The sequence below is a fragment of the Drosophila ficusphila genome, unplaced genomic scaffold (assembly GCF_018152265.1).
Source record: "Drosophila ficusphila isolate 14025-0441.05 unplaced genomic scaffold, ASM1815226v1 contig_412, whole genome shotgun sequence".
Classification (NCBI taxonomy): domain Eukaryota; kingdom Metazoa; phylum Arthropoda; class Insecta; order Diptera; family Drosophilidae; genus Drosophila; species Drosophila ficusphila.
Genome location: NW_025064326.1, coordinates 2652002 through 2664536, shown reverse-complemented (window position 1 = coordinate 2664536; position 12535 = coordinate 2652002). Strand labels below are relative to the sequence as shown.

Below are 12535 nucleotides of genomic sequence, written 5' to 3'. Positions count from 1 at the left end.
TTTTTTTTTGATTCTATATCGATATCTAAAAAAATTCAACAACCCTGTTTCGCAGGTTCGACATGGTCAAAGTGACTTTCGCTCACGCACATCCCTGATCTATCGCGCGCTTACTCCTTGTGTTATCGATTCACGGGATGTACGCACTCAGCCATCGCTAATAAAGTATAATAATAATTAAGAAAATTTATGCGCTGATTCTAGCTGCCGGTGAAATGGATACGTACTCGGTGGACGTGGTGTACCAAGCAATAAGCGCCCTCTTTCAGGGGAACAACCCCAAAGAGCAGGAGAAGGCGAACAAATGGCTGCAGGACTTCCAGAAGTCGGTGAGTAGTGACAGTTGACCGGGGGGCCTAGACTGTCCTTCGATAACTAACATTTGTTTCGTTAATTAAAGATCTACTCGTGGACGATTGCGGACGAGCTGCTGCACCAGAAGCGAGATCTGCACGCCAACTACTTTGCAGCGCAGACGATGCGCAACAAGATCCAGAACTCCTTCAGCGAACTTCCCCCCACACGCACGAATCCCTGCGGGATTCCCTTATCACACACATCGGTCAGATCGACGAACAGACTGACAATGTGATCGTGACGCAGCTCAGCTTGGCGGTGGCTGACCTGGCCCTGCTGATGGCCAGCTGGCAGGAGCCGATCAACGATCTCCTGGTGACTCTAGCCCCACATCCCTCCGCCACTTGGCCTTTGCTGGAGGTGCTGAAGGTTCTGCCTGAGGAAATAGACTCGCGGTACCTGCGGCTGGGTGCCAACCGGCGGGAGGAGGTGCACAAGCAGCTGGACGCCAGCGCCGAGTGCGTCCTAAAGTTCCTGTGCATGTGCCTACAGCGGGAGGATCTTGACCAGCAGCGCGTTTGGAATGCCGCGCTGCGCACCTACAGCGCCTGGCTGGTGATCCACGCCTTTCCCGTCTCGCATGTGTACAACAACGCCCTCACCCAGCTGGCCTTCCGTTTGCTCTCGCAGCCGGAGACCGCTGGCAAACTGCACGACAACGCCACCGAATGCGTGTGCGCCTTGCTCTCCTGCATGAACACCAGCCGCAATGGCGCCAACGAATCGGAGTCCTCCGTCGAGGCACAGATCTTTGGGGCCGTGTGCATGCTGGAGACGCCTTACCACTTGAGTGTGGCCCACGAGGACACCGACAAGACCATCAATTACTGTCGGATATTCACGTCGCTGTGTGATGCCTTCTTCTACGATCTACTGGCCGATCCCCAGAAGCCACACTACTGCCTGAAGGGACTGGACCTCGTGCTGCTGTGCGTCGGCCACTTTGACTACGAGGTGGCCGAGATCACCTTCCACCTGTGGTACAAGCTCAGCGAGGATCTCTTCCAGCGCAACGACGACAAGCTGACGGCACTATTCCGGCCGCACATTGAGCGGCTGATTAGTGCCCTGTTCCGCCACTCGCAGATGGAGAGCGACCACGATGGTCTTATCGAGGAGAACAACAATTTCTATGTGAGTTTCTTTGAAGGATTCGTGCTGATTTGGTGGATCAAATTAAGTTTTTATGTAGTGGCTAAGAGCTATTCGATTTCGCCAGGTTGTCAAATTGCCAGTTGCTTGTTAAGAAAAAATCTAAGCTTAAATGCCGGTCATTGCTATAACCGGTTTCTATCTAAAAGCCGATAATGTGCTTAAAAAAAACCATTACAATTTTTATAACGTTTTCGTCTTTAAATGGGAGAGTTTCTCAAATATGTATTAATTTCCCTTTCACTTCCTTTTAGGACTTTCGACGCAAGGTATCAGATCTGATAAAAGACGTGGCCTTTATTGTGGGGTCTGGAGCCTGCTTCAAGCAAATGTTCCACATCCTGCAAACACCAGAAACTACGTGGGAATCCACGGAGGCGGCCCTGTTTATAATGCAAAATGTGGCCAAGAACATCCTGCCGTACGTATAAAGAGTATTCAAATAATAACAGATTAATAATACCCAATCTTGCAGAGATGAAAACGAGGTAATACCCAAGGTGGTGGAGGCCATCCTGAACATGTCGGAGCAAACGCACATAGCAGTTCGCTACACGGCAATCCTGCTGATCGGCGAGCTGTGCGACTGGATTGAAAACCATCCGGAGTCCTTGGAGGCGGTGCTCAACTTTCTGCTCTACGCTCTGCAGCAGAAGAACGGCTTGGCCCCAGCTGCGGCCATGGCATTGACTTCGATCTGCTCCGCCTGCCGTCAGAAGATGGTGTGCCACATCAGCGGTCTGGTGGAGATCGCCCGCAGCCTGGACAGCTTTCAGATCAACAACGATGTGGCCATCGGATTGCTCAAGGGCATTTCCCTGATTCTGACCCGCCTGCCGCGAGAGCAACTGCAGCCCGCTCTGCGGGAGATCGTTGGCTTCCAGCTGCAGCCACTGGCTCAACTGGTGGAGAGCAGTGCGGCTGGCGTCCAGAAAGGAGAGCGCAGCGATCCCGTTTACTGGATAGACAGAGCCTGTGCCATCATCCGGCACACGAATCCCGACGTGCCCGACACCGTGGAGCATCCCACGGTGGCCATTCTGAACGACGCCTGGCAGCTGATATCGCGCGTGATGGACAAGTACCAGAGCGACCTGCGCATCATGGAGCGCACCTGCCGGCTGATCCGCTACGGCATCCGGATGGTGCGGAAGCAGGCGGTGCTGCTGGTGGAGCCGCTGATCAAGCAAATGGTCTTGCTGTATGCGGTGCAGCACCACAGTTGCTTCCTCTACGTGGGCTCCATTCTGGTGGACGAGTTTGCCAAGTCGAACGAGTGCATTGGCGGACTGCTGGAGATGCTGCAGGCCTTTATCGAACCCACCTTCGGTCTGCTGCAAATGGAGAATGGCCTTAAAAACAACCCCGACACCGTGGACGACTTCTTCCGACTGGCCTCCCGCTACTTGGACTGCTGTCCGCAGCAGCTGCTCCAGAGCAGCCTCATCACACCGATCTTCCAGTGCGCCCTGATCGCCTGCTCGCTGGATCACCGCGAGGCGAACTCCTCGGTGATGAAGTTCTTCATCAACCTGTTGGTTTGGGGCAGGACGAACAGCCACAGCCGGAATGCCGAGTGCCGTCCCTTGGTGGTGGAACTGGCCAACCAGCACGGTGGAGCCTTAGTGATGAACCTGATTCAGGCGTCGGTCTTCCAGCTGCACTCCTACATGCTGGTGGACGTGGCCGAGGTCATCCACGAACTGAAGCAGGTGGTGGGCAACGAACGGATGCAGCCGTTTCTGGCACAGGCGCTGGAGGCGCTGCCCAAGAAGAACAGCGGTGGCTACGTGACGGCTACGCAGCAGCAGCTGGATGAATTTAGCAGTACGGTGCTCAGGTAGCTACTCCTCACCATAATATTTTGCTCTATTTTCAACAAAAGTATATTCCTTTGCAGGGCGGACACGACGAAAGCAATTTCGCAAGCTTTGAAAACCTTCACGCGACTCTTCCGCTGAACAGATGGAAGCTGGGACTGTATTTGGTTGATTCTGTACATTTTGAATGATGTATGTCATGTTTCAAGGGCGCTAACAATTTGTTTAAAACGCACGTACCCCTCTATTTATAATATAGTTGAATCGATTGTGTGACGTCATAAGTTATAAATAATTCGCATTGTACATTTTGAGTGCGGTCATAAGATCCTCACAGCAAATAGGAATAAGTTAATCATAAAGTAGTGCACTCGTAAATCTAAGTTTAAACCCCAAAATGACTCAGAAAAAAGCATACGCAAAAAACAAACCATTAAATATACATATACCATTTAGTGTTTAATGACTAAATCTGACAGACAAAGTTTTCTGCTTTGAAAAACATTTGAGTATAATATTTATTCATTGAAAAAAGCAATCACAAGGCGTTGGGCTGTAATAAATAACTTTGGGAGCTGCGTTTGACATGTCTGATGTTTTTTTCAGGCTGATATGGAGTTCTAGGCTTGGATGTGCAGACTGTGCGTCACGGACTTTGAATAGTACGTTTGTGATTCACTTTGGGTGGAAAAGAGTGCAAAGCTATATCACAACTCCCACTATAAACTACAGAGACGAATGCACAATATCAAACAATACGTAATATGAAACAAAACACGCTTAGACTAACCTTTAAGTTACCAAAGTAGGACATTAAGGATACAGATACGAATTAGTCGCAATATTACCTTTAGCTATTAACAAGGGCCAACTTTATGTTAATTATCTGGAGTTTAAAATAAAATATAATACATTTAAATTTGACAAAAATAACGAACACATAGGGAGCCGGGTATTTGATCTTTGAAAAACTGAATTTTTGTGACATCAATAAGGATTCTTGGGTTGTTATGTAAAATACCTAAACGAACTACTTGGGCAAACAGTGTTATTTAAAATCGCTGCTACCTTGAAGGTTGATAAATACTCCTTTCACCTTAAATCTAATTGCACACGTTCTCTAATTGCACTTTACGCTTGACGACTAAAATCTACTGAACAAAACGCTGAACTTATGGGTGCTAATTCTGGTGGAGATTGCGCTTTAAATGGTTTCGGTGCGTGGATCAATCTTGTGAATGGCCTGCATGAGGCTCTCGGTGTTCGCAGTGTTTATGCCCTGTTTGGACATGTCAGTCAGTCGGTCGGTGATCGGCTTTTGGTCCTGGCCGCGCTGCCACCTGAAAGGTTGCGTTGTAAAGTTTTCAAATAAATAAATATGTTGCCAGTTTACTAACCACAAATGGGCGCAAGTGTGGAGCAGTGGAATGTAGAGCGGCAGCAGGTCGATATCGCACAGCGTCTCAAAGCGACTGAGTGCCAATAGAGCCCAGCGCTCCGCTGCGTGATGAGGCACTGGTGATGAGGTGCAGGCCGCCACCAGGCGACACAGAATCAAGAGCACCGGTCGCGATCTGTTCATGTAGATTTTGTTCAGCAGCCGGAAACAGTTCTCCAGAATGGGTATGGCCATCTCGTGGCGTCGTTCATCTAAAAACTGGCACGCTCTGGTCAGTTCATCATGCTGCAGGAAGCGCAAGAAGTCCTCCGAGTCCCGAAGCTTCGACTGACTTGCAACATATGTGAGGAAAGCCTCGAAGGCCGCGCTTCGTTCGCCAATCAGTTCGGATTTAAAGTTACCCATCAGCACCTTTGATGGAAAATACTTGTTGGCCAGCTCCGTCGGATGTTGCCGCTTTAATCCCAGATAAAGCTCCCGGAAGTCCGTGTAGCGGCGCTCGATTTTCGCCGGCTGAGTGTCCTCCGCGGTGCCATCCTGGCTTACAGTGAGCTCGTAGACTACGAATCGCTTGATCTTCACGTCCTCGCCATCGGGAGGCATAATGTGCGCCATCAGAATATCGAAGCGGAGCACGGTGCTCCCATCGGTGGGCGGCTTATACTCGGAATTCGTTGTGGGTCGCTCCCAGACACCTAAAAAGTTCAAAAAGTATTTATTGAGATGATATTCATAAACCAATTTATATATTTTTTTAATTTTAAAAAGTATACTCATCCATATGTACATACCCCTTTGGAGCGCCTTATCAGATTCTGGCGGGGGAATGTCGAGGGCCGCCGCCTCGATGGCTGGACTGTCCAGCTCATCCGGTCCGGGTGCCTCCCCCTCGTAGGACGGTTGGTGGGGCAGCAGGCGCTTGGCCATTACGGCGTGAACTACGGAATGCAAAGTAGTGCACGAAATCTCGGAAATCAATCACCGGAGACACGCTAATTGGAAGTGTGATTTACTCACTGGGCATATGGGCTCTGAAATCTCTTTGTTTTTTTCTTTTTCACTGGCTGCCGTTTTTGATCCGCAGCTGGGCACTTGCAATTCGCTTCTGGTTTACGGCGGATTATGCGGTTGGCATAGTGCAGCCGAGTTGAGTCAATTTATAGTGACTAATCCCGCCCCAAACAAAAATATTGCAAGTGGGACGGATGCCTTTGTTAAGTGCGGGTGAAACGAGAATAGCCGACGGCGCAAGCACTCTACGCGAGCGCCAATGTTGGGCAGCATTGGAAATAATAATTAAATAAAATTAATAAATTAAACAAAATGGAACTCATTCAAAAAATTTTTGTTTAATTTACTTTAGCTTTCAGTAAATTCTTGTTCAGTATTTATTCAACAAGTTCCTATTGAAATAAACAGACTCTCGGATTGTACGGTACGAAAACATTGCTCTTGAGTAGTCTGGCATCATTAAAAACTATTTTAGAAATCAAGACAATAAATATTTTTTGAGATACATAAAATTAGCGCAGACGAAGTTTTAAACAGTTTTAGATTTTAAAAACTGGCCAAACAGTGTAGGGTATAAAACATTGAAGCTTCACAGTGTGGCATCCCCAAATCGAATGAAACAGTCCGGTAACTCTCTGTCAGCCAGTCTGCTTCCTCTTCCAACGTAAACCAAAACACCCACAAACCAAGCGGAAAGCCAGGAATATTACAAAGAAAAGATGACGTTGCCCGAGTTCTTTGGCTGCACCTTCATTGCCTTTGGACTGCCCTTTGCCCTATTTGTCTTCACCATCGCCAATGACCCGGTGCGGATAATTATCCTGATAGCGGCGGCCTTCTTTTGGCTGCTTTCGCTGCTGATCTCGTCCTTGTGGTACGCCCTGATCCCACTAAAGGAATTCCTGGCCTTTGGCGTGGTATTCTCGGTATTGTGTCAGGAGGGCTTCCGCTACATCATCTACAGAATCCTGCGGAGCACCGAGCAAGGATTGCATGCCGTGGCTGAGGACACAAGGGTGACGGATAACAAGCATATTCTTGCCTATGTTTCCGGCCTGGGTTTTGGAATTATATCCGGGATGTTTGCTCTGGTCAATGTACTAGCTGATATGGTAAGTAATTTGTCGATAAAGTATTTCTCCAATAAAAATATTCTCTGCTTTTTAGAGTGGTCCCGGCACAATGGGCTTAAAAAGTGGATCGGAGCTGTTCTTTGTGACATCTGCGGCTCAAGCCTTATCTATAATCCTGCTGCACACCTTTTGGAGCGTAATCTTCTTTAACGCCTTCGACACGAACAACTATATTCACAGTGGCTATGTGGTGGGCAGCCACCTGTTTGTCTCGCTGATTACTCTTCTCAATGTCAACGAGTTGTACACCACCACTCTGCTGATCAACTACATAGTGACTATATTCACGGGTGTCCTGGCGTTCCGAGTGGCTGGTGGAACCTCGCGCAGCTTTAAGAAATTCATAACATGCCAATAAACAAGCGCTTAGTATTAGCCACCTAGTTTAAAGACTTTGAATAACACTATTTAAAAATAAAAATTAAGCTGTATATGCTCGAAATGTAATACTATCTATGGACTAAAAACATCTTCATAAAAATTAATGTTTTGAATATATTTACTGGATAAATATATGTATATCTTTAATAATTTGATAAAGTATTTTTATAAGCTTTATTTAATGAGAAAAAAATGTAGTGCTACTTCTCGGCTTTATTGAGCCTGCATTTACTGACTATAATCCAGTTTTCTAACGTTGATGCCATAGTCGGCCAGAGCAGGCTGCAGATCCTCCATGGTCAGGGTGAACTTGCGGTCCTTCGCCTTTGATCCACCGGGAGTGTTAGTCGTCTGCATATGAGTTCTTGCCTTCGAGTGCTGCAGTGCATCGTAGATAATATCAGACATGTACTTCTGGGTGGCCAGACTGATCAACCGGACGATGCGCTTGTCATCCGCATGAAATCCGCCCATATTAAGGTAGTGCGCGGTCACTGCGTCCGGAATCAGTGGAGTGTAATCCTCTAACTGCGACATGAAGTCGCTGAGATGCGAAGCCGGTGTGTTCCGTTCTCGGTCTCCTCCACCACCAGCTGCTCCTGAAGATTGTCCGTGGTTGCCCTGTCCTCCAGAGCCACCGGCGCTGGAATTGTGGTAAATAATGCCGAAGTTGGAGCCCACCATTGTAAACAGAAAACAATTCGTGAGAAGTACACAAGATTAATGATGGGAGATGTTAGTTATCGGAAGCCGATTCTTGGTTTTCTATCGAAGAAGAAACATTTGGACCCCTATCGAAATTTTCTACGCTACGCCAATGGCCGAAAAATCGAGAAATTAATCGATTCTTCTTCTTGCCTGCAATTGTTTACAAAGAAGTTCTTTCAATTTATTAAAAAAAATCTTTCAACAATCTGAAATAATGGCTTCCGATGGCGAGGACATCAGCGTAACACCCGCAGAATCTCTGGCATCAGCCACGGACACTGAAGATGACGATAACGAGCCTCAAATTCATTCCGACCTGGACTCCGATGCGGAGGACTTGGATGTTGAGGAAATGCCAGCAACAGCGGACGAGGCGGACATGGATGAGCTTCTACGACAGCTAGAGGATTACACGCCAACCATTCCAGATGCTCTTACCATGCACACCCTAAAAACTGTATGTTTACAATAGGTATTGAAAGCCATACACTAATTCCCTCTCCCTGCAGGCTGGTTTCTCCACCGTGGATCCTCAAATAGTGCGCCTCATCTCCGTTTCGGCCCAGAAGTTCATCTCGGACATTGCCAACGATGCACTGCAGCACTGCAAGACGCGCACCACAAACATCCAGCACTCCAGTGGGCACAGTTCCAGTAAGGACAAGAAGAACCCCAAGGATCGCAAGTACACGTTGGCAATGGAGGATTTGGTTCCAGCTCTTGCGGATCATGGCATTACCATGCGCAAGCCCCAATATTTTGTTTAGGTTTAGTTATAGGTAGAGCACTTCAAAAATTTGCATAATCAAGCCTCTTTGAATAGATTAAAACCTTCTCTCAAGATTTTTTTAAAATCACTAGTAAAACATAAATTTTATTATACTAGAAATTTGGAGCAACAATGTTAAAGAAGTTGTTGGCTAACTCAATGCCAAAGAAACAGGCAGCGTTTGCCGGAAAGGCGCGGATCATGATGGGCGTAACGCCCCGATATAAAGCCAGTGGACCATCCTTAACAATCAGATCCTTGAAGACACTGCGAATACCGTGTTTGTAGGTTCCTTCCGGAGCAGACTGAAGACGACTCTTCAGGACATCGGCGGGCATACCCAGGATCCAGTAGGCCATACCCGCAACACCACCAGCGAAAATCGTCGAAGCAGTGCTTATTTTGCCCGACTCCGACTTTGCTTTCGCAACATCTTGAAGAGCTTCATACACCAGGAAGTACAGGCCGTTGGCGGGCAAATCCCTGAGCATTGTGGCGCAGCTGCCCTTGAAAACGCTGCGAAGTCCTCCTTCCTTGTACAGCTTTCCAGCGCAGTCGATCATGCCGTTGTACTTGCGCTGGCCTCCTTGACCCTGTTGGGTCTGCAAAAGGACCTTGATCCTTTCCCCGGGAGCCATGATCAAGGTGGAGAACAAGCCGGAGAAGGACCCTGCCACAAAGATCTGCGAGTATGTGAGTTTGGCGTCCTCGCCGCGCTGCTGAAGGCGTTTGCCCAAGGCATAGCCGGCGAAGCACATGGCAAAGATTGGAGCTACTCCGGTTAGAGGAGCGGACATTCCCTTGTACAATCCACGAACTCCTTCGTTTTTGATGGTCTTAGCGGCACAGTCGAAGGTTCCTTTGTACATGGGAGCCTCTCCAGGCGCAGGACGTGGCATTGTCTGCAGGCGCACCTTGATGGTGTCCAGGGGGTGTCCGGATAACACATTGCAGATGCCTCCAAATCCTCCGGTCAGGAAGGACTTTACTGGATTGGCTTTCCGCTCCGTGGAGACCTTTTCAGTGGTGGCCATGACTTTGGGTTGTTTTTACCTGTTCCGGCGGCAGCTGCTTGATTTTGGAACTAGTGAGGTCTTCTCTTCAAAATCAAGTGGATTATTGGAATTTGCACCTTGACGATAGTTCTCAACTAATCTGAGGGCATATTATAGCGATAAGGAGGACGCCGACGACATTACGTCATAAAAAACCGATTTGTGTCCAGATTTTGAAGATGAAAGTGCAGACTTATCACAAATGTGTTGCCACGAAGGAACTGGATCTTCTTCTTGTCTGCCGTACTACTGGTTTTTATTAATGATCTCTTTGAATTCCGGCTGTTGCTGCAGGGTCCAAAGTCCGTTTATGTATAACTTCTATTTTAGGAACATTGTTTTTAAATGATCCATATCCTTAATTAAACTGAGTATGATTATTCAGCTTAAAGTCGTAGTTTGCCCTGTAATAATTTTGTACTTTTAAAATAAAAATAAATAAAGATTTTACAAACGCCGAAGTGAGCACTTGTTTTACCCTAAATAATGCCAGAACCTGGAATTTTATAACCAGTTGGCAGCTCTGTTTCGATGTTCTTGTCGGCCGGCCGGAATTTTGTTCGTGTTTTCAGGTAAGTGCACGCGACTTGCAGTCAATTATCTAAACTGCATCGATTATATATACTTAATTATTTTACAGTTCTCGTCATCTTGCAACTTGTGGTGCTAGAATGGCGAGCGAAGTGGAAAAAGCGCAAACGGCAGCTGCCAGTGAAGATACGATTTTCGGAAAGATTTTGCGCAAGGAGATACCCTGCACTTTTATCCACGAGGATGACAAGGTGGTTTTATAATCTAATTGGAAAGTGAATAGATAGTAATTATCTTTATCCACCTCTCTAGTGCGTGGCCTTCCACGATGTGGCCCCACAGGCACCAACCCACTTTTTGGTGATCCCCCGCAAGCCGATCGCCCAACTTTCGCTGGCGGAGGATGGAGATGCTGAGTTACTGGGCCACCTCATGTTGGTGGGTCGCAAGGTGGCCCAGGATCTGGGTCTGAAGGAGGGATACCGTGTGGTCATCAACAACGGAAAGCACGGTGCCCAGTCGGTTTACCATTTGCATTTGCACTTCCTCGGCGGTCGCCAGCTGAAGTGGCCTCCCGGCTAAAATACACCAAACATCCTATATAATCCACAAGATCCGAGATCATTAAACCCCAAGGGACATTAAGCTCCAAGAGAAAAATAAAAGAATTTATGGAAAGCAAAAGGCCATGTCTAACCTCTTCAATATCCTTACCGTTTGATAGAAAACCAAAACCTTCCGCAAAATATTTTTCAAAAATATTATTTAAAAATCAACAAGGGACTAGAAAATACAAGTTCACGTTTTTTTAAAGGCGGCGAGGACGCGAGAGTGGAAATTGTTCTTTGAATTCAACGACCCGATTGAGGAAACAGCGCAGCTTGCCCTGATTTCGGGTGTTGTCCGCGAAGGAATCCGGGTCGCGGCAGTCTAGTAGGATCTCGTCGGCCTCCAGTTGGTTGGCAATGTTCCCGCTCCGTCGCAAAGGTCGGCGGGCCAGTTTGTCCAACCTGGTGCCCACCACCAGAATCGGAACATGTTGGCCCTTCAAGATGGAGCGCGTGCGCCGATGGCGATGTTTGCTAATTTTACTCAGCGGATCGTACAGCCAATCGTGCAGGTTGTCTTGAGTGCGCATGTCCTGCAGGTTGTACACCAGGACAATGCCATCGATGTTCTTATAGAAGCTGTCCCGATGCTCGCGTCGCATGCGCAGACCGCTATTAATATCGTAAAACTCAACAAAGTAAAGAATCTCGCTGGCAACAGGTGCACTTCGCGGAAAAGGATGTTTCCCCGACTGTTCCGAGGAGGAGGGAGATGTCCAGGTGGGCGAGGGCGGCAGGTCCACCGAAATGGGATACTCGTGGAGTCGCACCTGGACACTCCAGGACCCCTCGCCTACGGTTCGCGAAGCAGGCGTGGGCGTTACGGCACTGGTGGCCAGCAAATTGGTCAGACTTGTCTTGCCCACACCTGGAAAAATAAATTGAATATGTAATGAACCATAGGATATCATGAAAAGTTGGTTATGACACCTTTGTCGCCCAGCATCAGGATGCGAATCGTGGACACATCCTTAATATGTAGCTCTGTTTGCTTCATAGCTGTTTTTTTTTAGTTATTTTGAACGCTCTATGTTCTTGCCTTAGATTTTAGTACTACATGTCATGTGTCATGTAGTTTGAACCAATTAATAATCGAATCCTCGCATACTAAGTTTTATTTTAGACTTTAAAGGATATACTGATGGTTATTTTAATAGCTATTGCAATTGTTATTGTTCAAGGTGATTTCATTTTTTAATGCAAACTAAATTAAAAATGGTATATGCGCTTATATCCTTGATGAACATAAAGATAGTTAAAAACACAATCCTAAAGTAATCGATAATTCGATACTGTATTAATTATATCAACCAGATACGCTTTGAAAAATACATCCGCTGCCCTTCGCTGTGGCTTTGTGACTGAACTAATTTTGTAGTTGAGCTTCAGATAAGAAAATAAATATAGTCCGAGCAAATTTTGTATAAAACGAGATTAACTGCACATAACAGGTTCGGTCAAGGAAATAGGGCTCAAAACTTAAATAATAAATAAATAAACATAGTCTTCTTAGCAAGAGGATAATATTAGCGTACTAACAAGTTGAGTTTATATAGACTATTTTTTAATTAGATTGAGCCATTGAGAGCTGATAACAGCTGTTAAGCGATA

General features: G+C 46.9%; 8 protein-coding genes across 8 annotated transcripts; 4 read left to right on the top strand and 4 right to left on the bottom strand.

Moving 5' to 3' along the window:
* The first annotated feature begins 106 nt into the window (after nt 1-106).
* Nucleotides 107-3813, top strand: LOC108092464 (transportin-3). Its single transcript, XM_017192052.2, is given in 6 exon segments — nt 107-329; nt 401-512; nt 515-1491; nt 1764-1930; nt 1985-3349; nt 3410-3813. Coding segments are annotated over 6 exon segments (2796 nt in total). The 5' UTR covers nt 107-215; the 3' UTR covers nt 3471-3813.
* A 1-nt stretch (nt 3814) lies between these two features.
* LOC108092465 (sorting nexin-21) lies at nt 3815-5956 on the bottom strand. The gene is made up of 4 exons (XM_017192053.2): nt 5746-5956; nt 5520-5666; nt 4727-5423; nt 3815-4669 (listed from the first exon to the last, which is right to left on the bottom strand). The coding sequence occupies exons 1-4, from the start codon at nt 5750-5752 to the stop codon at nt 4534-4536; spliced, it is 987 nt and encodes a 328-aa protein (XP_017047542.1). The 5' UTR covers nt 5753-5956; the 3' UTR covers nt 3815-4533.
* A 413-nt stretch (nt 5957-6369) lies between these two features.
* LOC108092486 (gamma-secretase subunit Aph-1) lies at nt 6370-7324 on the top strand. The gene is made up of 2 exons (XM_017192081.2): nt 6370-6851; nt 6907-7324. The coding sequence occupies exons 1-2, from the start codon at nt 6459-6461 to the stop codon at nt 7228-7230; spliced, it is 717 nt and encodes a 238-aa protein (XP_017047570.1). The 5' UTR covers nt 6370-6458; the 3' UTR covers nt 7231-7324.
* A 29-nt stretch (nt 7325-7353) lies between these two features.
* Nucleotides 7354-7991, bottom strand: LOC108092488 (transcription initiation factor TFIID subunit 10b). The gene has a single exon (XM_017192083.2). The coding sequence runs from the start codon at nt 7935-7937 to the stop codon at nt 7482-7484; it is 456 nt and encodes a 151-aa protein (XP_017047572.1). The 5' UTR covers nt 7938-7991; the 3' UTR covers nt 7354-7481.
* A 90-nt stretch (nt 7992-8081) lies between these two features.
* LOC108092487 (transcription initiation factor TFIID subunit 10) lies at nt 8082-8818 on the top strand. The gene is made up of 2 exons (XM_017192082.2): nt 8082-8418; nt 8471-8818. The coding sequence occupies exons 1-2, from the start codon at nt 8176-8178 to the stop codon at nt 8726-8728; spliced, it is 501 nt and encodes a 166-aa protein (XP_017047571.1). The 5' UTR covers nt 8082-8175; the 3' UTR covers nt 8729-8818.
* LOC108092484 (congested-like trachea protein) lies at nt 8805-9773 on the bottom strand. Its single transcript, XM_017192079.2, has one exon. The coding sequence runs from the start codon at nt 9762-9764 to the stop codon at nt 8844-8846; it is 921 nt and encodes a 306-aa protein (XP_017047568.1). The 5' UTR covers nt 9765-9773; the 3' UTR covers nt 8805-8843.
* A 467-nt stretch (nt 9774-10240) lies between these two features.
* Nucleotides 10241-11000, top strand: LOC108092489 (histidine triad nucleotide-binding protein 1). The gene is made up of 3 exons (XM_017192084.1): nt 10241-10357; nt 10426-10567; nt 10629-11000. Exons 1-3 carry the CDS (start codon nt 10317-10319, stop codon nt 10896-10898), a joined length of 453 nt encoding a protein of 150 aa, XP_017047573.1. The 5' UTR covers nt 10241-10316; the 3' UTR covers nt 10899-11000.
* A 62-nt stretch (nt 11001-11062) lies between these two features.
* Nucleotides 11063-12272, bottom strand: LOC108092485 (rab-like protein 3). Its single transcript, XM_017192080.1, has 2 exons — nt 11855-12272; nt 11063-11792 (listed from the first exon to the last, which is right to left on the bottom strand). The coding sequence occupies exons 1-2, from the start codon at nt 11919-11921 to the stop codon at nt 11125-11127; spliced, it is 735 nt and encodes a 244-aa protein (XP_017047569.1). The 5' UTR covers nt 11922-12272; the 3' UTR covers nt 11063-11124.
* Between the last annotated feature and the right edge of the window lie 263 nt (nt 12273-12535).